The sequence below is a fragment of the Sciurus carolinensis genome, chromosome X (genome assembly GCF_902686445.1).
Source record: "Sciurus carolinensis chromosome X, mSciCar1.2, whole genome shotgun sequence".
Taxonomy (NCBI): Eukaryota; Metazoa; Chordata; class Mammalia; order Rodentia; family Sciuridae; genus Sciurus; species Sciurus carolinensis.
The window spans coordinates 44584690-44612248 of record NC_062232.1 but is presented as its reverse complement, the minus strand read 5'-3'; the positions used below and the strand labels follow the sequence as shown (position 1 = coordinate 44612248).

Genomic DNA, 27559 nt, shown 5'->3' with positions numbered 1-27559 from the left:
GTTGAAAAGTAAAAGACCATGAGATCTGGTCTGAGCAGAGTGAAGAGTACAGGCTCGTTAAGAGCCAAACCCTAGGGAAACTGGAACGTGTAGAAAGGCTTCTGGAAGAGAGTGATGGGCAAGCGGAAGAAGACCCGACATGGGACGGAAGAGCAGATTTACGGGATTGAGCCTGGAGGTTAGCGGGTGTGGAAACACGGAGGGATGGAGAAAGCAAACCGAGGGAGAAATTTTAAGGGGTAGGAGGAGGGCCTTGAAGGTATTCGCTGCTAAAAGTGAGGCGGGACCGACGAGGGGCGTGGTCAAACGCAAATCCCGGGCGAGGGGGCGGGCCCCGGTAACTGGGTCCCAGCGCCGCTGTGGCTGCGGCTGGGCTGCCTCAGGGACGGCCCCCGCCTCCCCATCCCCCTTCCCAGGGCTTCTTCCCGCCCGCCGCCGCGGAGACCAAAGCTGAGACTGGAGAGGACGGTGGAGCTCGGCCCAGGCGGTTTCCCTTCCCCCGCGGCTGGAGCATCGTCTGGAGGACGGGCTGAAGGAAAGCCCCGCAGCCCTAGCGCGCGGCGCACACGCGCGCCCCCAGGCCACCGCCGTCCTCTCTTCCCTCCCTTACCCTCCCCTTCCCTCTCCTCCGCCCCCAGCCTCCGCTGCGGCGGGAGGAAGAACCCTTTCCGACCAGCCAGGAGAGCCCAGATCGATTCCCATTTGAGGAGAAAGAAGAAACCCCGCACTCGGATCCGACTGGCCGCTCGCCCCGGGGCCACGGAAGTGGCTAGCAGTCCACCGGAGAGCCCGCGCCGAGTGCAGCCCTCCGACCCTTGCCTAGCCGCAGCCGCATAGACAGCGCTCCCCAGCGGGCCCCCGGCCCCGCCAAGCCCACTCCCGGCTTGGGGCCAGGGCCGGCGATGCCTGGCACGGCAGCGGCGGTGGCCGCGGCTGCTGCTGCTACTGCCACTGCTGCCACGGCTGCTGGCCCCGGCCCGGGCCGGGGGCTCCAGTCTCCGCAGTGGGGCTGAGCCCGCAGCCCCGCCCCCCGAGCCTGAGGCCGCTGCTCCGCCGGGCGCCGGGCCTCCTCCCCCGCGCCTCCGCCCCAGGAGCTGGAGCCAAGCGGGGAGCCCGGCCCCGCGCCCAGGCCCGGACCATGCATGGCCACCGAGTCCCGGGGGCGCCGGGCCTTCGGATCCCCAACACCCGGCCACGAACCCCCCAGGCACAGCTCCACTGGCCTGTGCCGATTCGGACCCTGGATCCTCGGAGCCGGTACTACCGGTGCGCAGGGGCTCAGGCTCGACTCTTGGCGGCCCCCTGGATCCCCAGTTTTCCGGACCCTCGGACGCCATCCTGGGTCCTGCTCCAGGGCCCCGGGTCTTGCCCTGCGGCCCCAGTCCACAACACCACCGGGCCCTGCGCTTCTCCTACCACCTGGAGGGCTCGCAGCCTCGGCCTGGTGAGTGATCAAGAAGGCATGGGAGCTTGGGCCATAGGCCTGGTACTGGGAGCGGGTTCTTGTTCTCGGGCCCTCCAAGCCCCACCTCAGGGCCGGCCCGTTCACCCTGGCCCCTTGGGTCCCCTCAACTCCAATTACCTCCCCTCATCCCTCCACCTCCTGTCCAGTTCTTTCAACCTCTATTTCCTGACTCTCTTCTCTCCCTTGTGCCCCTCAACCCCGCCGACCCGCTTCTCTTCTATGTGTTGAAGCTAATGGGAGAGGAAGCACTTCAAGAGAAAGGGGCAGGATTGCAAGGCAGAAGTGGGGATTGGTTGGGGGAACGGGAGTTTAGTTGGGGGAATAGGAGGAAAGGAGTATCCCATTAACCAAGTGCCTACATTGCCAGGCACCAAACTGGGTGCTTCACTTAGGTTCTCATTTCACCTTGAGGAGCCCTCTGTGAAGTAGACATCATTAGCCACATTTTGTTGTGGGGAGGGAACTGAGACTCAGAGAAGTTAAACCATTTGCCCAAGGTCGCACAGCCAGTATGGAATCTGAATTCAAACCAGATCTGTGTCCAAAGTCTGTGGTCTTTCCGTTACCCCAAACTCAGGCTGGAGACCATGAAAGTAATGCCAAGCCTTCTGCTTATGTGATTTTCTCCTGTACTATTCAGCAGGTCTGGAGTATGAGTGGAAAAAAAAAAAAAGGACGGTGGATTGATCCAAGGTTGGGGTTGTGCCAGGTGTGTGTGGTGGGAGGACAAGGGAAGGGAGGCAGAAGGTGCTGCTGAGAGAGAAAGGTGAAGATGTGGGTCTTGGGGGTCAGGCTGGAGAAGAGGGCTTGAGGAAGACAGCAGAAAGGTCAGAAGGGCGGAAACCAGTTGTAGCAGAGCTGGAGAGCTGCAGAGCCATGAGGTTGTTTATGAGGATAAATCAGGATGGTTGCTCAGATTTGCAGAGGTGGAACAGCTCTATATCAGGCTGGGGCCACAGACCACTGCCTGAAAGGGCCTGTGAACTGCACAGTCCTAAGTGTCTGAGGAACCTAGCAGGTCCTCCTCCATATGGGGACATTCTCATGTGGGCCTGAGCTCAGGAGCCATGGAAAAGAGCAGTGTATATCTGCTCTGCCTTCCACTGAGACTAAAGGAGTTGTTGAGTCTCAGGGATTTCGGGGCTCATGTCCTGGCTCCACAGGTCTTTGGGATTGTGGCCAACACCAGGTAGCACTAGTGAAGCATAAAACAACGTTAAGATGAGCCCCTTGGGCTGTCATGACCTTGGGCTAGTCATGGAACCTCTGAGATATTTCAGGGCCCCCTCCTTGTGGGCTGGAGATAGCCAACTGACAACAGGCCCTTAATACCCTATCCTGCTTGTTGTTTCTGCTCATTTTCCAAACTCCTCTTGACAGATGCTGTGTGGAGGGGGCTACTAATACTTTAATGTAGCTTCTTCTTTTTCAGATCCCAAAACACCTACAAGCACTCCCACCCTACTTAGGGCCTTTGCATTTGCTTTGCCTTCTGACTGGTAGCTCTTCCCCCAGTCCTCCACCTGGCTTGCTCTTCATCTTTCGGGTCTCAGCTCAGATGTCACCTCCTCCAAGAGACCTTCCCTGACCACTTTCAGTAGGGCCACTTGTGAGTCTCTATCACAGCTGCCAGTGTGCTTTCCATCCTTGCACTTAATACAATCTGAAATCACCTTATTGTATGGTCTTCCTCTACTAGAATGTGAGCTCCATGGGGGCAAGGGGATTGTGTTTGTGTTTTTCACTGTTGTATCCCCAGTGACTAGCACAGTGCCTGGCACACAGAAAGTGCTCAATAAATCCTTGTCAAACAAATGCCTGAACAGATACTACAGGAGCACATAGGTCCTCAGCAACTATAGCTAAAGAAAAGGACCCTGACTTCCTGCCCTCCAAATACTCTTGGTCTGAGAGTTAGTAGCTGGAGCATCTAGACCTCTGGTCTTTGACTTGTCTAATCAATACATGATCCTTCCAAATTTCCCAAACCTTTTCCCTTCCCCTCCCACAAAAGCAGCACAGCATTCCCAGAATCCTTTTTACTAGTGAATATCTGCCTCTGTAATTGCATGGTGGGTACCTCTTTTTTTTTTTTTTTTTAAGTGAGGATTGGGAATAAAAAGGGTGTCAGGGAGGGACCTGGTTTCCTATCCAACCATTCATACTGACTCACTGTGTGACCCCAGGTGAGTGACTTCCCTTTTCTGAGCCTCAATTTTCTTGTCTAGAGAATGCCATGAGGAGTCTATGAGATACTGGTTGCAAAGCCTGCAGCATGGTTTAAACCCTCAGTAACCAGGAGTTTAAAAAAAGATAAAATTATAAGAAGAGAGGAAAACCTTCTGAAGAGGAGGTGGAGGAATTACTCAAGCCCTGGCAAGGCGGGTGCTGGGCCATGTGATTCACAGCAGCATGGGTTGTGAGAGGCTCGCCTCCCCCACTGCACAGCCAGCCCAGGGGTAGGCACAAGTGACTTGCTTCTCTCTCCACCGGACTCGCCTATAATTGGCTCAAAGAGGGCAGGGTTGGTGGTTGTAGGGTGTGTGTAAGAGGGGGAGAGAGAGGGTTTCCTGAACTTCAATTAAAGGGTTGAAACATTTTAATCCACATGTTAAGATTTCAGTGTTCCTGCTGACTTCCTCCCTTACACTGCTGAGGCCTCACTGAATCACCATCCTTAGGTCCCAGTGGCCTAGGACTGCAAAGGGGGAAGGCTTTTTAAAATAATGATTATATCTTATCTATGTGAAGAGCCTTGAATTGCTTCCAAGTCCTTTCTCTTTTAGCTATCCTATCTGATTCCTGGTGAAGGGAGAGAAAATTGTTATGCCCATTTTCCAGGATGATAAAACCTAAGGCTTCATTGGGCTACTGGGATAACCCAGTGAGGTCCACAGAGGCTTTGTGAGGGTTAGGAAGGGTTTAGGTTTGCTCATAAAGATTTGAGAGAATCCTATCCTATTTCCCATGGTTGATGTCTAGAATGTTCTTCCAAATACTGGAGATTTGGGGGAACTCAGAGTCTGACCTAGCTCAAAAGAGTTGCATGTATTGTTAGAGACTTTTTGTGGGTGGAGGGGAAAGTCAGCCAATTCTGTGGACAGCAGGAGAGGCTGGCTCATTCTGATTTGGAGTCTGGGGATACCAGGGGCATAACTCAGTTTTTACTTGCCTAGCATGTGTGAGGCCTTGGTTCCATCCCTACCACTGAAAAAAATGAAACTGGGAAAGACCCTAGACACTGTCTAGTTCTAGGCTTCCCAAACTGAATGAGCATCAGAATCCCTTGTTTATTTTAAAAAGAAATAAAAGTTATTCCCAGATTCTACCTCAGAGTTCTAGAGTCTTGGGGTTGGAACCCAGGGATCTAGTTTTAAAAGGTTCCCAGGAGATTAGATGTATAGCCCAGAGTTGGAAACCACTGGCCAAGCCCAATTTTCAGTTGAGGCAGTGGAGGCTTAGAGAGGCAGTGATTTAGCCACGGTCTATAGCGAGTCAGCCTAGAGTCAGCCTCGTTATGGCTAGGAGAATGCATTGCCCCCCCCCAGGCCCTCCCACCAGGACCCTATACGGAAATCCCACAGCTCACTCCCAGCCCAGAAGGGAGACATGGGATCTAAGATAAAGGGAGTGAGTCAATCCCTCACCTACATACACAAAACTGGCTACCTAAGTTTACCTCTATCCCCAGCTCTTGTGAATGGCTGTCATTTGGCAGTTCCTAGTTAGAAGGGAGTTGCAGAGTAGTTAGTACTCTAGGAGATGAAATCCTGATGTGAGTAGTGCCTGGCCCAAAGGAAAGGCCCTAGAGGGATGTCAAGGATTGTAGATCTAGAAAAGAACATGGAGGACAGTTCAGGTAGGAGGTTTGGTGCGAGCAAAGACACCAAGACATGGGCACTGAGTGGGGCTGATACTGGAGGAATAGAGGGATAAGTTTGGCAAGGGGTTTTTTCCCTGAGTGCAATCAGTAATCATTGAAGGGTTTATTAGCAGAGGGGAATGATGTGCTCAGATGTGAGTGTTTGAGGCTCCCCATTAGTGTACATGGAGAATGGATGAAAGGAGTACAAGCATGGAAACAGGGAGACAGGCAGGTGGGTATTGCAGTTATTTCATAGAGAGGTGATGGTAGCTCTCATTAGAGTGATGGCAGGTGGGGTAAGATCTAAGAAACATTTAGATGATAACATGGACAAACCTTGATAGTACCTTGGACGTAGAGGCTGCAGAAAAAGTGAAAGGCCAAGGTGGCTCTAGATTGTTTTCTGAAACCAATCCAAAAACCTGATGGATATGGGCTGGGGAGATAGCTCAGTTGGTAGAGTGCTCGCCTTGCAAGCACAAGGCCCTGGGTTTGATCCCCAGCACCGCAAAAAAAAAAAAAAAAAAAAAAAAAAAAACACAAAACCTGATGGACGATGGTGGGGCCATGTACATAAAGAGAAGGAGTAGGTTTAGGGGAAGATGGTTGTGTTTGAGACATGTTGAGATTGAGAGCCCTGGCGGGGACATCAGGTAAAGATGATCAGCAGGCATTTGGATGTACGGATTCAAAATTTCATGATGGTCTGGGCCAGAGATGTTTGGGAGTTTTCGCCACCAACACATCCTATAGACCACATGATGGTTCTGAGGGCCAGCCCCATCCTTGAAGACAGTGAGGGCAACAGTCACATTCAGGTGAATCACTCATTACCTGTCCAAAGATTGCCCTACAAATGTGTCTTTTTTGTGGAGGAGCAGGTTTTTTTTGTTGTCATTTTTGATTTTTGGTACTGAGAATTGAACCCAGGAGTACTTTACCACTGAGCAACATCCCTAATCCTTTTTATTTTTACTTTGAGACAGTGTCTTGCTAAGTTACTGAAGACCTCTCTAAGTTGCTGAGTCTGGTCTCAAACTTGTGATCCTCCTGCCTCAGCCTTCTGAGTCACTGGGATTACAGGCATGTGCTACCATGCCCCACTGTAGGGGTGCAGTTTTTAAAACGTGTGGAGCTGACACCTATTTCACATACACCCAGAGTAGCTGACTTTTGCAAAGAACTGAGGAAGTAGTCCTAAAAGTCAAACCAAATACTGGTAAAGTAAATTCATATGGCTCCCTCAATGTTTCTCCTGTTGAGGGAATCCTGAGAGGCCACAGAGGAGATTGCTCATTGAAAGGAGAAGAGAAGGCTGAGGACAAGAGGGGTCCTGGTGGACTCTGAGGGGTTTTTAGAAAGCAGTAGTTCAGATTCTAGGGTACCGTGTGGGAAAAGACCCAGATTTGGTTCCTGGTCAGCTGGGGCCTTCCAAACAGACACAACAAATTAAAAGTTTGGTTAGCTGGACAAAGGACTTCCCCAGACAGGACTAAAAGAATTAGCTGGGCACAGTGGTCTATACCTGTAATCCCAGTGACTGGGGAAGCTGAGAAAGGAGAATTGCAAGTTCAAGGCCAGTCTCAGCAAATTAGCGAAGCCCTAAACAACTTGGTGAGATTTTGTGTCGAAATGAAAAGGCCTGAGGATGTAGCTCAGTGGTAAACCACCACTGGGTTCCATACCAGTATGAAAAAGGGAAGAAAAAAAACAAGAATTGAAGTTTCCAAGTGTAGATGTTCATCACCTCCTGAACCCTTTCAGGTCCTGTACCTGAAGGAGAGCCCAGGTAGGGCTGACTGTTCCCTGAAGGATGAGTAGCAGCTAAGAGCACCCCAGACACAAGCTATGGCTTTCTGGGGGCCAGTTAGCTAAATGCCTTAGACAGATGTGGAGCTGGCCAGACACTGACTGGTGGGACTAGGACCTGTCTGGAATGAGGGCAGGAAGCACAGTCTGCCATTGGCTAGCCCCTCAGATTTAAGTTCCCACATCTTGAGAGAGCAGACATCTTTGGAGCAAGAAATCCAGCCTCTTAGGGCTCCAGTGTCCAGTTCCTTGAACCTGGAAGGCATTATGCCTCCAAAACACCCAGAGACAAGGCTTCAGGGCAGCAGCTGAAGGAGCCTCAGTACTCCTGGCTCTACTGTTGGTTCATTGTGCCTCCCGGCCTCTTCTCCCCACTCAAGGCCTAGTTTCCCCTTTTGTAACATCACAGACCTACCTGCTCAACCCATTTGTCTGGCATATAATATGTCAACCATAAATACTTGGTGAGCAAATAATGGAGAAGAAGAAGGGAGGATGTCATATCTTTAACGTGTCTATGGAGTGCCTTCTAAGTGCTAGGTTCTGAGCTGGGTGCTGGGTGGGCAAAAAGATAAGCACAATCTCTGCCTTCATGGAGCTCATTTCTAGCAGGAAAGACACTCTAAGTAATTCCAAGCATAGATGCCAGAGGAACACATGGGGAGGAAGCAGGGAAAAGAGGACTCTTGAGTTGAGACCTGAAGGATAAATAGGAGTCCAGAGGTAAGAAGTGGAAAAGTGGTTCAGGCCATGGGAACAACATGTGCCCAAGCCCCAGGCGGAAGAGAGCACTTTCGAGGAACAGACAAGAGGCCATTGTGGCTGGAGGGGGGGGGGAAGGGTTCATGAGCTTAGGCCTTCCTTGTCCCTGTGCTCAGGAGTTTGGAGTTCACCCCGAAGGCAAGGGGAGCTCTTCACAGGCTGAAGGAATTGAAGGGGACTGTGTTCTCCAAAAGCTGGCTGTGGCGTAGAGAATGCCTTGAAGAAGGCCCTGAGGATGGGAGGGAAACTAGTTAGGAGGCTAGACGGGGGCAGTGTATGGACTCTGGAGATACTGAACCTATGCTGCAGAACTTGGGAACTGACTGGATGTGTGACTTGCTGAGAGGGACGAGTGGAGGAGAAAGCCTAGTGTGCTATGTGGGGAACTGAGTGTGGAGGTGCTACTCTTGGGATGGAGAAAGCAGGAGGAGCAGACTAGAGGCTGGGAAGCTGTGTGATTGATTTAGGATGCACTGAGGAGTCCAAAGTCAGGACATCTAGGTGACAGCGCCCAACAGGCATCAGCTGTGCCTATGTGGGCTCCAGAGTAAGGATAGGAGGGTGAGGGGCACATGTGTGTGGCTGAAACTTCCAGGGAGCAGCAGGCTCTTCTGGGTGCCGGTGGCTTTTAGGCATCTGTACATTCCCGTGGCCCCTGCAGGGAAGGGGTTAAGTCACGGGGAAGGCGCCTGTGGAAAGCGGGAAAGGCGGGACTGGCAGGGCTGGCCCCTGGGAGCTGCAGCTGGCATAGAAGCCTTTCCGCCCGGGCCTGCTAGGCCTGCGCCCGCCTCAGTGGACACTGCTGCCGCCGCCGCCGCCACCGCCGCCCACGCTGCCGCCTTCACCTTCACCTTCACCTTCACCTTCACCTTCCCAGCTTCCTTTCCTGCTTTTTGGCTCCCCTAAGCCGGGCCTCCCTACCTAATGCATTCCAGGTGTAGACGCGGCCCCTCCCCCCCCCGGGGCGGCAAGGGAGGGGGGCAGGGAAGGCGTGGGTCTTTCTCTTGCTGTGCATCTCTTAGGGTGAGTCTTCCAGTGTCACTGATTGCTTCTCTCTTGGAGAGTGCCCTCAAGGATCCCTTTTTTGGCCTGTGTCTGTGGCGTGGGCTGACAATGGGGAGAGTCCCCTCAGCCTCAGCTCTACATCTTTCTAAAGTTTCATGTGACCTTGAGCAAGTCACTTCACCTCTCTGAACCTTGGTTTTCTCATCTGTAAAATGGGGTTAAAATTCCCACCTCCTAGGGCTGTTTTAAGGATTAAATGCTACAGGCAGAGCCTTCAGCCCTCAGCATAGCACATTGCAATATGATTCAACAAGTGGCCCTGGCCTGCTCTTTCTCTCCCTGACTCTTTGCTTCTCTGGGCCTGCATCCCTCACTGACTTCCAGGATCCACAGGACCTCTTTGTCTCTGTCTCCCTTCTGATTTGTCCCCTCCCTTTGCTGTGTGTGTGTATCTGGGACTCTAGTTTTCCTGTCTTCTCCCTCCTTTCTTTGTCCCAGTGTCTTTCACCCTCATAAGTCTTTCCGTTTCCAACTTTCAGATTTGGCCAGACCACTGGTGGATGGGAGGGGAAAAGGGTGGGTGTTGGGGTCCCTAGGGTCAAGGCAGGGGTCAGAGGGACCATCCCATTGTGGCTTTGTCCTTCCAGGGAGGGGAATCCCAGCCAGCGTGGCAGCCCTAGCACTGGGTAATTACTGCCCCCAGTGCTCCCAGCTGCAGTTCCACTCTCTTCCTTTCCTGTCCTCTGAAGTCCCCAGCTCCTCCCCGGGGTGGAGCTACCATCCCCTATCCTTCTCTGGCCTCTGGTCCAAAGAAACAGAGAGGAGGTGGCCAGGCCTTCACAGCAATCAAGGCACTGGATGAGGCATGGAACGCTTGTGCTGTCTTGTGACCGTGGTGTGCATGTGTGTGTGCCTGGCTGTCCAGCTGACTTTGTCCCCATGAGTCTTCTCTGTGTCTTAATGTTCTTGTTTTTGTATGTCTGTGTATGTTTTCATGTGTGTCTTTGGGTTTGTATGTATTGTATGTTCCACATAGTATGTCACCTTGGCTCAGTCTAAACCTGTGGAGGTTTCTAGATGTTTCTGCATGTGGGTCTCCATATATCTTGTATCTGTTTCTATTTCTGTGCCCATGTCTGTCTCTGTGTGTCCCCTATGGGTTTATGTCTTTTCTTTTTCTTTTCTTTCTTTCTCTTTTTTTTTTTTTTGGTGCCAGGGATTGAACCCAGGATTGCTTAACCACTGAGGCACATCCCCAGTCCTTTATATTTTATTTAGACACAGGGTCTCACTGAGTTTCTAAGTGCCTTTCTAAATTGCTGAGCTTTACTTTCTACTTGAGATCCTCCTGTCTCTGCTTCCTAAGTCCCTGGGATTACAGGCATGTGCCACTGTGCTTGAGGTAGATCTATGTCTTAATATGGTGGTTGGTGGGGTAGGGAGGCTGTCTGCCTTCATCTTTTGGCCTCCCCTGCCCTTTCTTCCTGTCCTGGATCCTTTTTGCAAACCCATTGTTCTCTGTCCTTCAGACACACACTTCACCTACACACTCCTCCAAAGTATCCACACTTTTTCCCACTCTTCTCTTGTCTGCGGGACCACCCCCAGCCCAACTGTATATGAAAAACACACCCTATCCTGGACAGCTCAACTAAAAACTACCTCCTTTAGAAAGATTTTTCTCCTCCCCCATCTAAATGTGATTTCTTTCCTAAGTCGTCAAACATTCACTGAAGATGTACTCTGTGACTCTGGACACAGACACACTTGGGATACAGATAGCTCCAGTTCACTTTTAGCGGTGTTTCCTCAAGTCAGTTTTTTGCTGGGTTTTGGGGTTTTTTGTTGTTGTTGTTGTTGTTGTTTTTTTGTTTTGTTTGGTTTGGTTGGTTTTGTTGGTTAGTTGATTTTTTTTATAGTATTGTGAATTGAATCCACGGGCATTCTATCTCTAAGCTATATCCCCAGTCCTTCTGGATCCTTCTTGCAAACCCATCATTCTCTATTTATTTATTTTGTGGTACTGGGGATTTAATCCAGGGGTGCTCTACCACTGAGGTATATCCTCAGCCCTTTTTATTTTTATTTTTGAGACAGTGTCTCTCTAAGTTGCTGAGGGGCTCACTAAATTGCTGAGGCTGGCTTCAAATTTGTGATCCTCCTGTCTCAGGAGGAGTTGCTAATTATAGGCCTGTCTCATGGCTCCCAGTTTATTTAGTTTCTTTGTCTCAGTTTCTTCATCTGTAAAATGGAGCTAATAGCTCACAGAGTTATTAGGAGGATGCCACACAGGAAAGTATCAAGACAATGCCTGGCCTAGAATAGGTGTTCAACAACCAGTTGAATTGTTCTCTTGTATCTTCTACTAAATATTAACAGCATAGGTGGCTGCTGTGGTGAACACCTGTAATCCCAGAGACTCAGGAGGCTGAAGCAGGAGAATTGAAAGTTTGAGGCCAGCCTTGGCAACACAACTTAGTGAGATCCTGTCTCTAAAAGTATTTAGAAAGAACTGGAGCTGGGCATGGTGGCACACACCTGTAATCCCAGCAGCTCTGGAGGCTGAGACAGGAGGATTATGAGTTCAAAGTGAACCTCAGCAATGGCAAGGTGCTAAAAACTCAGTGAGACCCTGTCTCTAAATAAAACACAAAATAGGTCTGGGGATGTGGCTCAGTGGTCAAGTGCCCCTGAGTTCAATCCCAGCTACCAACAAACAAACAAACAAAAGAACTGGGGATATAACTCGGTGGTAGAGCACCCTTAGGTTAAATAGCCGCTGCCACACACAAGCTTGAGTTCCACAGAATTCAGAATTTTCTTAGAATCCCCTCCTCTCTTCTCAAGTCATCCTGTGTAGGGCAGAGGGTAAATGGAGCCAGACAGAACAAAAAGCAGATTCTAATTTGGTGAACTCCTGAAAAGTACTGCATCAGCCAGTTCCCTGGGCTTGCTCAAGCCCAGCAGAGACCAGGTCCTTCCAGGAGATAGAACAGGGGACCACCAAGGCTCCTCCCTAATACCAGAGCATGCCTGCAGGGCAAAAGCTGAACAGCATAAGTGAACTATTTAACTCAGATTTTAAAGTGTAATGACCTACAAGTTGAATTGAATCCCAAGGTTTATTTGACCTATTCACTGTTTTGAAAATGAGATTTTACACAAAAATCTAAATTTCTGGATTCTCTCGAAATATTACAAGATTTGGCAGTACAGGGCCCTATTCCTACAAGGTAACAACAGAACGGAAGGGAGGAGCTGCTATTCCTACTTTAGGTAAAGCATGTGCTCTTCAGTTTAACATAGTCCACATCATTCCCTATTGCCCTTTACTATCCCATTCTACAGAAAGGTCCTCATTTTAAAGAAGGGACCACTCTTTACTAAATAAATGTTCATCCATTTTTCATACAAGGCTTCTATTTTGTCAGAGTCCTTTATTTACTGATAGGTCATCTATTTTACAAAAGGGTTTCCATAGAACTTGCCTCACTTTACAGAATGTCCCTGCACTTTGAAGAAAGCTCTTCCATTTTACAGAAATGTCTTCCCTTTCAAAAAGGACTTTTTCATCAGAGACCTTTATGTTACAGAAAGCTTCTCCATTTTGCAGGAAGGCATACTATTTAGGAAGCTCCTTACTTTCCAGAATGGTCTCACTTTCCAGAAGTATCTTCACAGCCAGACACAGTGGTGCATGCCTGTAATCCCAGCAGCTGGAGAGGCTGAGACAGGAAGATCACAAGTTCAAGGCCAGCCTGAGCAACTTAGAGAGGCCCTAAGCAAATTAGCAAGATCCTGTCTCAAAATAAAAAGGGCTGGGGATGTGGCTCAATGGTTAAGTGCCCCTAGGTTTAGTCCTCAATAACACATACACATACAGTGTCTTCATTCTGCAGAAAGTGCCCCCACTTTTCTGCAGAGTTCCTTATGTTCAGAAGACAGGGGACATAAGGGAAGGAATCTCTGGACTACCCACAGGGTTCCTGTAAACAGCTCCTCCTGCACATTTCACACTTGACAGGGCTTTGTGTTTGGACTTCCAGAAAGAACATCTGCCAGGCCAAGCAAGGCCTGTGTACAGTCTGGCCTTGAAGGTGAATTGGGGCAGCTGAGCTGGAGCTCACATTCAAGGGTAGGCAGGAAGAGGTGGGGCAGATTTGCCTTCATCCCTTGCTTCTTCTCTCAAGCTGTGGGACTCCCCCTACAGAGCTGACTTCTCAAAGGCATTTTCCTTTATGCTGTTGTTCTTTCTTCTCCACTCCCTCTGTTCCCTTTCCCCACCCCAACCCAACCCCAGGAATTCCAGCTGTCCCCTGGGGCCTACCTCTCAGCCAGGAAAGGCAAAGATTTGGGGGCTGTTGGAAGAAGTCTACAACAGCTGTGAAAAGGCCTGAATGCTAGGGTCAGCTTCTGCCCATCTAGCATCTCACAGATTCCTCACAACAAGAAGCACACACATATTGTCCCCAGTTTACAAATGAGGAAATTGGGTTCAGAGCTATGCAACCACTTGCCCCAGGTCACCAGGGAGTTAATGGCAGATGTCCAGTCTTGGGGCCCTAAGAGCTATCTTGAGATTAAGCCAAGGCTACAGATGGGAGAAGGGAGAGGGGATACTGCTAGACAGGGAAGAGGGGAAACTGGCAGCTGAAATTCCAAGAAAGAGTGAGGGAGAAGTAGGGTCTGGTTCCAGTGGGAATGGGCCAAAGAGGAGCCCTTGTCCTCAAGCTCAGCTAAGCTAGAAGCTACCTCCTGTGCAAGCTAGACCTCCTGTGCCAGTAAACCCAGAAGCATGCGCTCAGGGCACCTGCCAAGCAGGGGCATGCAGCAACCAGAAACAATGTTTTGTAATGATTCTGCTATTTCAACAGTAATAAGTTGTCATGAGAAAATTCAAAACTCAGCTACATTTCTTCACACATATTTTACACTTTTGTATGGTTTGTATTTTGAATTGTGTTTGAATGGAGGAGACAGGGCACCATTGTCTTTTCACTTTCCAGCCACCTCTAATAGGAATACTGCCCTGATCTGCTGTTGTGAATAGGGCTGGATTCTGCATCCATCTGTGGCTGGATTTACTTGCATTTCTCAATGTATCAGTAATTTTGTGCTGGTTAAGCTTCTAGCTGAATTTTAGAGCAAGGACTCCTCTCTTTGGCCCACTGGAACTGAACCTTACTTCTCCTTGCCTTCTTTCTGGAAATTTCAGAACCAAACCAGGGAGATTTATTATTATCTTCTTTTCCAGACATGGAACAAAGACTCAGAAAGATGGGGACCCAGCTACTTAGCTATAATGGTGGTGTGGGATTTAAATGGGATGCTCACTTCCAAATCCAAACATAACATGCTCCAAAATCTGAAACAATTCTGACATTTCAAATAAGGGATGCTCAACCTATGTAGTGTAACATTTTAGTATAATATACATGACCTGTTTATACTAAAAAATCTATTCGTTGTTCATGTGAAATTCGAATTTAACTGGGTGTCCTGTATTTTATCTGGCTATCCTTTCCCTGACCTCACTCCCTGAGCTCCCCAGTCCCAACAGCTGACCCCCTTGCGCTTTCTGAGCCACCACTTAGCCTTTCCTGAATGAGAGTCTCTTGTCTTTAATATTGGAAGCTCCCTGAAGATAATTGCAAGGTTTTCCTTCCTTGGGCTAGGGGTGTAGGTCAGTGATAGAGCACTTTCCTAGCATGCAAGGCCCTGTGTTCCATACCCAGCCTGCAAAAAAAAATTGCCCTTCCAGCATGCTGAGAGCCAAGAGATAAAGGTGGAGCAAGGAGAATGTACACCCACCTCCACACCCACAGCAGAGCTGAAGAACCCAAGTGCTCTTGGGGTGCCCAGGGTGTGCTTCCTGTCAGTACCAAGAGATGTCCAAGTGGTGGTGGTGGTTGTGTATGTGCACATTGCATGGAGCATGTTGCATAGGAATATATGGAATAGCTCTGTGCTTCTTTCTGGGTCTTTGAGGACTATGTAACAGTAGGTGTGGCTGTAGTGTTGTAGGGTTTGGTGATGTGGCTTTGTGTGTGTGAGGAGCCCTCCTTTGTGTCCCCTGCTCTGTTGGTCAATGAGGACTCTGGTAAACCCAGTGGTGGAAGAACAGTGCTGGTGGAGGATCTTGTCAGGGTGTAGGTTTATGTGTGTGAGAATGTTGTGGATTATCAACCATTTAAAAATGGGTCATTTACATTCCTGTAATTTCAGTGACTCAGGAGGCTGAGGCAGTAGGATCACAAGTTCAAGGGCAGCCTCAGCAATTTAGCAAGAATCTCAGCAACTTAATGAGACCATTTCAAAATTTAAAGAAAAAAATAAAGTATGGGAATGTAGCTCAATAATAGAATACCCCTTAATTCAATCCCCATACAAAGAAAAAATGAGCTGGAGAAAACCGATGTAGAGCCTATCTTGGTGCTGACTGGATGAGACTGTGGGAAGGCCTGTGGTTTCTAGAAAGGGGAAGGATCATCCTACCCTGGATGGTCCCCTAGGGCAGGAATGGGATTTCTTATCTGCCAGCATAGAGTCAACCAGGCTCAGAAATATTTGGAGCAGGGAGCAACTAAGCTGAGGAAAACCAGAGAATTCAGTAGTGCTATAATGCTGCAGAGACCTAGCTGAGAAGTTTGCTTTCGTATGGGTGTTAGGGAGTTATGGAAGTTTTTTGTGTAGATAAGTCACAAGATCTGAGCTATACTGTAAAAAATGCAGCCAACCACCAGGAGGGAGCAAGCCTTGGGGCCAAGGGAACCACTGAGTGAAAATAGAGAGGAAAATCGGAGTGTAGGTAAAGAAGAAAGAGGAATACTGAAATAGGAAATGGAGGGATCTTAAACCTTTTTCTCCTTGGTGGAACCTAGCATGGTTCTTAACCAGACTTATACTACTAAACTGAAACTGTGTAGTTCTTCTCCCTGTGGGCAGAGTTGGGATGTCCCTCTTATTAACCACACTACAATTTATGACTTTCTGAAGCCCTGGAGTCCACCTCTGTCCCTCCTTGTTCCCCACTTTTCCAGGTCCCCCTTGGAAAGCAGGTTAGAGAGGAGTCTAGTCCAACCCAGCCTTCCTAAAAGTCTGCCATTGACTTTCTGTGTGACTTTGGGCTAGTCACTGCCTCTCTGTCTGTTTTCATTTCCACATTAGAAACTAAGCTGAGAATCCCTGCCCCACTCACCTGGACTCCAGGATGTCCCGAATCTGTGGATTTCAGTCTGCTGTTCTATAGGGTAGTAGGATAGGTCAGGATAGGGCCATGGAAGAGAGGTATGGTCACCACACCCTGAAGAATAGCAGTGGAACAGAGGGAGAGAAGCCCCACAGGAGACCTGCTGCCCTGCTACAGACCAGGTGGGAGGGCTTTCTCAGAGAGGCACACTGATATTGGGTTATGGAGAAGAAACATGTAGGTTCCACAAACCTAGGGAGCAGACAAGGATCCTGGGATCTTGGCACTTGTGTGTGCCTCTGGAGGAGCAGGTATCTGTATTTGTTCACTTGCTCTTTGACATGAGCTACTCTCTGTGTCTCACTTTCTCTGGACAAGTGTCTTTCCAACTGAATCTCCGCCTGTGCCACCTGCAGGTGATTCATCCTCTCAACCCCACACCCAGGGAGAGGGCAGGGCAGGATCAGCCAGGATGTGCTGAGCAGGTCAGGGTAAGCAGCCCAGCTAAACCAAGAGGAGCACCTCCTCATCCTAACTGGGTCCTGCCTGCTCAGGTGGGCAAGGAAGTAAGGAAACTGCACCCAAAGCAAGGTATGAGTTGGGAGAAGGTTGCTTGACTGGGGCACCATGTTCCCTCAGCTGAAAGGGCCTACCTGGCCCAGCTATTTGCTGGGTGAGGTCAGGGGTAGAGGAAGCTTCTGGAACCCTGTGAGTTGAGTATTCTTTCTTTCCAAGACTGGGAGACCTAAAAATCCCCTGTAACTCTGCCTTTATAACCTTGTAAAGGAAGGTATACATATCTCTGTGTACCACTGCTGTATATTTTTGCAGCAGAGGCAGCAAGTGACATTGTGATTATTTATACCAGGAGGAGGCAAGTGTCCTATGTCTGTGTATCCCAGGGCTAAGACCCTAGGATACCTTTGATTGTTTCAGGAGTACGGACATAGTAAATTATGTCACGTGTCTGTGATTCTGTGTTCATGTATCTGAGTAAGGTCATTGTGTGAGATTGTGTCTAGCCTGGTATAATTGACCTCAACCTTGTGGCTAGTCTTTGTGTTTAACCTTGTTTGCAGATGTGCTGAGGCACATTATAGTGTGTATCATACCACCAAGTCCTGCAAATTGAGATACAGTTAAATGACACTGTGTATCTTTATGATTCAATGGAACCATGTTTGAGGATGTATGACAATGGTATATGATGGTATGTGGTTAGGTGATTGTTGTGAGATGGTGGAATGACCATTATGTAAGTGTCTTTGTGACCGTGCATGACCATGTTTGCAGGTGAATATAACACCATGACCCTGTGTGGTCATATGTGAGGTCATAACTTCAGGTCTTTGTAACTGTGTATGACCAGACTTTCAGGAGGGTAATGACATATGTTTGAATGTTTGAATTTGTGTGACCCTACAGTGGTGTAAAACTGTAAATAACACATGTGCTTTTGTGACAGTGGACCCATTTGTGACTGGTTGTTGATGAGACTGTTGCCCTCTAAACTACTGTTCACTCTCTTGTCCTCATACCTGCTTTCCTGCATCTTTCCCTACACAAACACCTTTTGTGGATCCCTTCTGCCACAGGATAGATGTCCAACTCCTCAGCCTGTCATCTAAACTTTGCCCCCTTCTCTGTGGCCCCACCTGACTTCTCTGTCATCTGAAGCATTCCCATGGCCCCCTACCTAGTCAAGACCACATGAGCCCCACACTCCTTCCTTTGGAACATGTCAACCCTAGGAGATCCTTTATTGCCTTCCAGACTGGAACTTTCTCTTATAAGTGTCACCATCATCTCCAGGGCCCCAAACGGGTGGGTTTAGGAGGCCCTAAAGTGAGGTAAGAGGGACAATACAAAAAGACTTCCACTTTTCTGACTTTGATGCTTGCTCTTTTAAAGTCTTCCTAGTGACCTGACCTGATCTCTGGATGCTGGGTGTGTGTGTCAGGGGTGGCATGCATGTGGGTATGTGTGGATGTGAAAGTAGACGAGACTAACAGAGATTGGTGAGACACTGTTTTTTGTTGTTGTTGTTGTTTTTGTTGTTGTTTTTGTTGTTTCAGTGTTAGGGATTGAAAACCAGGGGCACTTTAACAGTAAGCTACATCCCCAGTCCTTTTTATATTTTGTTTTGGGACAGGGTCTCACTAAATTGTCAAGTTTGGCCTCCTGCCTCAGCCTCCTGACTCACTGGGGTTTTAAGAAGCAAAACTTTTGCTCATGAAACACAGTTTCATCATTGTTAAATTCACTCATCTGTATAAAATTGTATACAAAAAAGTACAAATATTCTCAAGGCCTTAAAAAATAGGATAAAGCTGGGAGCAGTGGCATACCTGTAATCCCAGTGAAATTAACCAGCATCAGCAATTCAGTGAGACCCTCAGTAATTTAGCAAGACCCTGTCCCAAAATGTTTATGTTTCTTTTCTTTTCTTTTCTTTCTTTCTTTCTTTCTTTCTTTTTTTTTTTTTTGGCACTGGGGATTGAATCCAGGGGTGCTTAACCACTGAGTCACATTCCCAGCCCTTTTTACATTTTATTCTGAGACAGGGTCTCATAGGGCCTTGCTAAATTGCGGAGGCTGACTTTGAACTCGCAATCCTCCTGCCTCAGCCTCCAGAGCCACTGAGATTACAGGCATGTGCCACCATACCTATCTCTGTCTCAAAATTTTTTAAAAGGGCTGGGAATGTAGCTTAGTAGTAAAAACCCCCTGAGTTCAATCCCCAGTACCAAAAGTAAAAAATAAAAAATGGTTTATGCCAAGCATACCCACTGTGACTATATAAACAAAGACTGCAAATACATATACAAACTTTAGGGTGCTCACTCCCATCCCTGGCCTGATTAAACTCCCTAATAATAATGTCCACTGACATATATGAAATCAATGCACTAATAACAAAGAAAGAACTATTATCTATTGATGAAAACAGCCAGCCCCAGCCCCAAGACTGGCTTCACATCTGAGGGCTGGGGTAGGGGTTTTGCAGCAGTGCAGTGTGGCCAGAAAAGGGGTTCATTGAAACCCAATACCCAAGATACCTGCTGAGACATGCAACTCCCCTTTGGAATAGTCAGTTGCTTCACATCCAGTTTCTCCCTTTCTGCAGGGCTGCACCAGGGAAACAGAATCCTGGTTAAAAGTTTGTCCCTTGACCCTGGCCAGAGCCTTGAGCCTCATCCAGAAGGCCCCCAGCGGCTTCGCTCAGATCCAGGCCCCCCCACTGAAACCCCTAGCCAGCGTCCTTCACCACTGAAGCGGGCACCAGGCCCAAAGCCACAGGGTAAGTGCTTCCAGAAAGAGCTGAGAAATGGCCCAGGGGAGGGGATAGAGGAGAGAAGTAACCAGTAGCAGAGGAGAGGGCTTGTTAGAACAAGGAGGCCCCGTGGTCTCAGACAGTACTACCTACCCAGCAGGCAGAGGATTGTGGAGTTGGGGAATGTGTGTGTACTGGGTTCTCACCTCAGGCCTTCTCTGTGCCTACCTCAAGCAAACAAAAAGAAAATAAAACCCCCTGTCAAACTGGGGTTTGTAGAGAAGGATGTAGCCTGGTCATGACAGCCACCGCTAATCCCAGCTGACTGAGGTATCTCTTTTCTTCCCCAACCATTTCTCTAGTCCCCCCAAAGCCCAGCTACCTGCAGATGCCCCGGATGCCCCCCCAACCTGAGCCCATCCCTCCTCCGCCATCCCGCCCACTACCTGCAGACCCCCGAGTGGCCAAGGGTCTGGTCCCTAAGGCAGAGGCCAGCTCCAGTTCAGCAGCAGTATCCTCACTGATTGAGAAGTTTGAAAGGTGAGTCTGGTACCTCTAGGACCCTGTGGGGAATGGATCTGGGATAGGAAGGGATGGTTTTAGGAGAGGCCTCTCAGTCAAGCTCATACCCTGCTTCCATATGTGTCCGTCACCAACCTCAGAGAACCTGTGATTGTCGCCTCGGATAGGCCAGCTCCTGGCCCCTGTCCAGGTCCCCCAGAGCCAGCCATGCTGCCACAGCCACCCCTGCAACCACCAGTGTCCCAGCTCCCTGAGGGTGAGGCCTCCCGCTGCCTGTTCCTGCTGGCTCCAGGGCCTCGGGATGGTGAGAAGGTGCCTAACCGAGACAGCGGCATTGACAGTATCAGCTCGCCATCCAACAGTGAAGAGACCTGCTTTGTCAGTGATGACGGGCCTCCCAGCCACAGCCTCTGTCCTGGGCCCCCTGCCCTGGCCAGTATGCCTGTTGCTTTGGCCGACCCCCACCGGCCTGGCTCCCAGGAGGTTGACAGTGACCTAGAAGAGGAGGACGATGAAGAGGAGGATGAGAAGGACAGAGAAATCCCAGTGCCCCCGATGGAGAGACAGGAGTCTGTGGAGGTACTGACCTATGTTCACCAAGAGACGATCATGCAGAGAAACCAGGAATCTGGCTTTTGTGCTTGGTTCTTCCCCAGTATGGTATTTCTCAAAACAGTGCATTGATTCCATTTAGGATGTTCTACTTCCCTGGTATCCTGGTACTAAATATCAGTAGCAAAACCTTGCTCCCCCCTCTAATTATTGTGACCACCAAAATGACCATGCATCATTCCAACCACTAGGAAGGTGGTTCTACTCTCATCAGAGAACCACTAGCTGGACCTCAGTTTTTCCATCCTGAAGATGGGCATTCTGGTTGGGGGATCTTTAAAATCCTATCCCAACTGGGAAAATCTCATGACTCAATAGCTGTGTGACATTGGTCAAGTCTCTTCCCTCTCTGCTCTCCTACCACAAGCCTCCATTTCCTTGTTTGTATAAGAGGAAGTCTCATTCCAGAAAGGCTTCCTGACGGCTGGAGGAATGGCACAAGATTTAGAACCCCAGAAAGACCTAAGGCTGTGGAGATGAAAGCTCTTGACTGTAGGGACCCCTTTCTATGCCCTCACAACCTAATATTTCTTCAGGAGGCATCCTTGCACTTGAGTTAGGTCTCAGCCAGAATACCTGCTCTGCCAGAACCAAGCTCAAGTGTGGGGGCTACGGTCATGAATCACTGAGATAAAAGGTACTCAGTGTATATGTATTTAACAAATAGGAAACTGAACCAGAAGGCAGTGAGTTTTAGACCTTTCTATATTTGTGTTTATCTCACACCTCAGGTATTCAGCAAGGCTTTACTGACTAAACTGAATGGATGAATAAATAGCTAACTAATATTTATAGACTACTTAATCTATAGTCTGTTATATAATTGTCTGCATTACAAACGGGCTTAGGTCTTCTTGTAATTGGAATTTATAGATGAGGGATCTTATACAAAAGGCAGTTAAACAACTTATGTAACCTAGTAAGTGGCAGAGCTAGGATTTGAACCCCCGAAGTCTGACTTTCCAGTCTCTGTGCTTAATCCACTACACTATGCCCAGTGAACAGAGAGCAGATAAATGGGTAAATGAATAACTGAGTGAGTGAGCACATATCATCAGAATTGAGGGTAGGCTTTGTGATCAACTAGGGAGTCAGGGATGAAACGGAAACGACTTAAGGGTCTAGAGATGGGTGTCAGGGTTATCTCAGGGCAGCATTAGGTTTAGAGCACCATGTGAGCCGTTGTAAGAATTCTAGGGGATCCAGGTGAAGTGGCATGTGCCTGGAGTCCCAGCTACTGGGGAGGCTGAAGTAGAAGGATCACTTGCCTGGACAACATATCAAGAGCTGGTCTATTAAAAAATTATTCTAGAAGCTTGGGTGAGGGTTAGGGTAGAGGATGATGAATCAAGTGTCAGCTCTTCTTCTTTCAGTTGACTGTGCAGCAGAAGGTATTCCACATTGCCAATGAGCTCCTGCAAACTGAGAAGGCTTATGTTTCCAGACTCCATCTACTGGATCAGGTGAATATCCCCTTGGGGATCCCAGGTCCCCAGGACCTGGTAGGTGGGTTCTAAGGAGGAAGTGATAGGACCTGAACCTAACCCTACCATTGGGACCAGAATCTAGAGGTGGTAAGGTCCCTCTCTGACCTTGAAGCCAACTGTCCCTAAAGCCAACTCTGATTTTTATTATCCCAAGTTTGATCCTTGTATCAACCCTCACTCCTAAGCCTGGACGGGTATTCCAGCCCTGATTATAACTCTAACTCTAATACTGACTCTATAACTCTAATACTGACTCTTCTCTAGATCCTGAATTCACCTCTCACTTGAACCTCACTCTAACTCTAGCCCTTTTCTTGACCCCAAATCCAATAGGAATTTTTGTCTGCTTTGTTCACTGCTCCATCCTAGTCAGCAGGACAGTGCCTGGGACAAAGAAGGCACTCAGAAATATTTGTTAAATGAATGGATTTAATTCCAGCTTTCTCTCTGTTCCTGAATCTGTTTCTGATCTTGACTCTGATTCTGAATTCTCATTGTTCAATGTCTAACTCCTAACCTTAACTTCCTAATTCCATTCCCTTTCTCCTCAATCTCAAAACCAATTCTTATCCCAAAACCCCAAAAGCGTCCCACAAACACTGCCCTTACCTGTAAGCTAGCCCTTCCTCAGCCAAGCCCCAGGCCCAGCTGGGCTGAGCACTCTTGCCTTGCTTCACAGGTGTTCTGTGCCCGGCTGCTAGAAGAAGCTCGGAACCGCAGTTCCTTCCCGGCTGATGTTGTACATGGCATCTTCTCTAACATCTGCTCCATCTACTGCTTCCACCAGCAGTTCCTGCTTCCTGAGCTAGAGAAGCGCATGGAGGAATGGTGAGAGGCCCCAGACCTAGGATGCCTACTCTCCTGTCCAGTTGCTTGCTGAGCCCAAGCCCAGATATATACACAAGAGTTCGTTCCTGGGCTGGGGGTATAGTTCAGTGGTAGAATGCTTGCCTAGCATGCACAAGGCTCTGGGTTTGCTCACAATCACCACAAAATAAAAAGAAGAAAAAAAAGTTCTTTCCTACATACCCTCTCTTACTGACCATAAAAAGAACCAGGCCCAAGCTGTGCCTTCTAGGCCCTCCTGATCTACTGTACAGCATAGACCTAGACTTAGAAAATTACAACAGAATAGCAGAGCCTTTAAGTGCGTGAAATTCAGGCCAGACATGGTAGCTGCAGCAGAAGGTGTTAATCCACTACACTATGCCTAGTGAACAGAGAGCAGATAAATGGGTAAATGAATAACTGAGTGAGTGAGCACATATCATCAGAATTGAGGGTAGGCTTTGTGATCAACTAGGGAGTCAGGGATGAAACGGAAGGGGGACTTAAGGGACTAGAGATGGGTGTCCATAGCAGGAGTATCACAAGTTGGAGACCAGCTTTGGCCTGTCTCAAATTAAAATAAATAAAAATAAAAAGGGCCAGGGCTACAACTCAGTGGTAAAGCAACTCTGGGTTCAATCCCCAGTACAGAAAAAAAAAAAAGGTATGAAGTTTAAAGCTAAATTGGTAAAAGATGAAAGATTTACACAATCTCAAGAGAAACCAGAGTATCCAGGGATAAATTGGCAGGATTCAAAGTCTAACTCTGCCACTTGCTAGCTTTGATCAAGTTTCTTAAATTGCTGTGCCTCAGTTTCCTCATATTTATTTATTTATTTAGGTACTGGGGATTGAACCCAGAGGCATTTTACCACTGAGCTACATTCCTGGCCCTTTCTACTTTTTTATTTTGAGGTAGGGTCTTGCTAAGTTGCTGCGTCTGGCCTCAAATTTGTACTCCTCCTGCCTCAGCATTCAATAGCTGGAATTAAAGGTGTGCATCCTTGTGCCTGGCTGCTCATCTTTAAAATGGGAATAATAAGGGTTGCTTTAAGGATTAAATGAGTTGATACATGTGGATAGCTCATAACAAATAGTATCCAGTTGGATAGCTCATAACAAATAGTATCCAGTATCTAAGTGTTCAGTGATTGTCAGCTATTATTATTTTTATCAGTGCTATGATAGAGGTGAGAATGGGAGGCTGTGGGTATCCAAACAGATGGATCAAGCCTAGCTTAGGGGTCTGAGAAAAGATTTAGGGAGGAGATAATGCCTGAGCTTAGTCCTGAGGGAGCTGGGCAGGGTTTATAGGTAAGCTCTAGCCTCTGGGCTTTTCTCTTTCAATCGGCCTTTTGAGTCTGTACCACTACTTGAATGATCTTTTAAAACAACAATCAGATTATGTCAGTCCCTGCTTAAAATTGTCTCCCTGTTCCCCACATTTACAAGATAAGTATGTCCCTCTTACCAGACTGTGATCACAGAGGCCTTGCATGAAACCTGGCTTTGTTATCTCCCCAGCAGCCCACGACCTCAGGTCTGGCTTATCTTCGCATCTGACTTTGACCAGTGGGGAGTGCGAGCAGACCTAGTTTCTTGACCTCTCCCACTGGACAGTAAGCCTCTCAGGGTTCATCTGAGTATGACTCATTTGTGTTTCCAACACCACTTAACACAAGGCTGGGCATGGAATCAATTATGTATGAAGTGGGCCTTACAGTAAGGTCAAGGCAGATGTTCCAGGACATATTCCTGTTGCTTGAGCAGGAGTCAGGGCAGGAGGCCTCCCAGGCCATGGTCTCAGGTCAAAAGAGCCTCTTGGCCTAATTGGCCCATATTGTAAGCAGCATTTCCAAATAAGTCAACTGGCTGGGAAGTAGGTTTCCAGGACTAAAATGAGAGTGGTCTGCCTGGGACTGGAGACCTATGGAGGAGAACCCTAGGAGCTAATGATCAGCAGGACCACATCAGCCCCCACTTCTACCCAGGGACCGCTACCCACGCATTGGGGACATCCTGCAGAAGCTGGCACCCTTCCTCAAGATGTATGGCGAGTATGTGAAGAACTTTGACAGGGCCGTGGAGCTGGTCAACACCTGGACAGAGCGCTCCACCCAGTTCAAAGTCATCATCCATGAGGTGCAGGTGAGTGGCAAACCTAGTTGGAGCAGATGGGGGGGAGATCTGCAGGAACTTGCTGACGGGGTCTGCAACTAGACCTGAGCTCTGTTGTTTCTACCTGTCACAGAAGGAGGAAGCCTGTGGCAATCTGACATTGCAGCACCACATGCTGGAGCCTGTGCAGCGCATCCCCCGCTATGAGCTGCTTCTCAAGGACTATCTGTTAAAGCTGCCTCATGGCTCCCCAGACAGCAAGGATGCCCAAAGTGAGTGTGTGAACCCAGACCCTGCCCTGCTCCCTGACACTGACAGCCCTAGGCCAGACCGTTTAGGCAGGACCCTAAAACTTAACTCACAGGTTCAGATTTCCATTGTCATGTGATTGAGATCCCAGAATAGAAAGAATCTCTAAACTGAAATACCTACATTGAAGCTCTGAGTTGAGGACCCCAGGATGAACCTCCAGGTTAAGATCCTTCCCTGTGTACCCAGAAAGAACATTTAAAAGGAGTCTCCTAGCTGGAACTTCTCAACTGGAACCCTAGAGTTTGAGAGGCATGCCCAGAATGATCACCTAAAGGAAGCTATCCATTTCCTAGGCTGACCCCCATATTCATCCTCAAATGAAATACAAGTACAAAATGAAACTGAGCATGAACCCCCAGAGACTGAGCCACCAGGCTGATAGCTTAGACTAACTCCCACAGACCAAACCCTCTTTACTAAATTTTCAGGGCTGAACTCCCTAGAAACAGTCTCGTGTCATTAAGCTCCTAATTTTTCATCCTCCAGAGGTAGAGCTCCATTCTACGTCCACTATCCACTCCCCAGAATGAACCTTCCAAAAGAACCTCCAAATTTGATCAGAGCCCCACAGAACCACCTCTAGAACTGATTACCCTGACCTGGATCCCACATTTTCTACTTCAGATTTGGATCTCTAGGCTGAGAAACTTCCTCTCCACACTGAGTCCCTGCACACTGAACCACTAAGAAAAGTATTTCATTGTGACTCCTCCAGTACCTGCCCCACCCATATAGGGTCACACCCCAGGTAGAGCTCCCCAGGGTCTACCCCGCTTTCTTCTCCCCAGACTGCTATTTCCATTTATTCAACCATTAACTTAACAACTACTTACTGAGCACATTAACATTCAGTGTATTGTTCTAGGCACTGGGGATATGGAGGCAAACAAAACACACAAGGCCCTTGATTTCAGAAAGCATGTATTCTAATTGGGCAGTGAAACAATTAAAGTAATAAATGCATGGGAGACTATTAGATAGGTGTTAAGTATAATTCAGAGAATTAGAAAAGAGTGATGTGACAGCGACTGGGTAGTCTACTTTAAATTGGGTGGCTTCTCTGAGTAGAAGACATTTGAGTCAAAACCTGAATAACAAGAAGAAGGTAGCTACATGCCAATGGGAGGAGTAAATTTCAGGCCAAGGCAACAGCAGGTTCTGAGTCCCCAAGGCACTAGGGATACTGGGGAATCTTTGGGAGGTGGGCAGCTTGCATATCTCTGGATCAAAATGAAGGCCACTGCGATTCAAGCATGACGAGTGAGAGTAGAATAGTAGAAGTGGGGTTGAAGAGACAAGCAAGACTTTGAAGGTCAAGATAAGGAGATAGATTTATTCTGAGTGTGGTGGGAAGCCATGGGAAATGGATTACATGGGAAGAAGAGAGGGAGCCAAGTGATTAATTTGAAGGCTTTAGCAATAATCTGAGTGAGAAAAGCTGACTTGAATGAAGATGATAGTAGTAGAAGTGGTTAGAAATGATTGAATTCAGGATATATTCTATTTGGAAGTAGTATTGAAAGACCTAGGATGGAGTGGATGTGGAGCGTGGGAGAGTCAAGAACAATGGTTCTCAGCTGGACATGGTTGTGCATACCTGTAATCCCAGCGACTCAGGAAGCTGAGGCAGGAGGATCACAAGTTTGAGGCCAACCTCAGCAATGTAGTGAGACCCAGTCTCATGTTAAAAATAAAAAGGGGGCTGGGGTTGTTGGCTCAGTGGTAGCGCACTCGCCTAGCACATGTGAGGCCCTGGATTATTTGATCCTCAGCACCACATAAAAATAAAATAAAGGTATTGTGACCACCTACAACTAATATATATATATACATATGTTGTATATATATATATATATATATACATATGTTGTATATATATATATATATACACAACATATGTATATATATCGTACACACACACACACACACACACACACACACATATATATAAAGTAAAAAGGACTGGGGATGTGGCTCATTGATAAAGCATCCATCAGTTCAATCCCCAATACAAAAAAAAAAAAGAGGTTCTTGAGATGAACTCAGGAGTTTGGTTTTTGAACAAAAATTAGCTGCCAATTTCAACAGTTAGATGAGTCTAGAATTCCAGGGACAGAGATTTGGATTTCACTGGCACATACTATAGAAAGTCATGGGGTTGGCCAGGATCACCATAGGGAATGAATGTAAATGGAGAAGAAAAAGGACCAAGGACAAAACTCAGGGAAGTGGAATCAGAAGGAATAGCCATAATCGTAGGAGGAAAATGGAAAGTGTGGAAGCTACAAGAATGCAGAGTGAACAGTTGTTT

The 27559-nt window shown here is 48.0% G+C and overlaps 1 protein-coding gene across 1 annotated transcript in view; it reads left to right on the top strand.

The window, feature by feature from the left end:
* The first annotated feature begins 342 nt into the window (after positions 1-342).
* The window catches only part of Fgd1 (FYVE, RhoGEF and PH domain containing 1), a 41830-nt gene continuing 14613 nt past the window's right edge, over positions 343-27559 (top strand). The window contains 9 exon segments of the mRNA XM_047535969.1: positions 343-1151; positions 1154-1444; positions 19223-19396; positions 19732-19909; positions 20032-20470; positions 21877-21966; positions 22670-22818; positions 24810-24966; positions 25070-25208. Coding sequence (XP_047391925.1) covers positions 1139-1151; positions 1154-1444; positions 19223-19396; positions 19732-19909; positions 20032-20470; positions 21877-21966; positions 22670-22818; positions 24810-24966; positions 25070-25208 — 1630 coding nt within the window. The 5' untranslated portion in view covers positions 343-1138.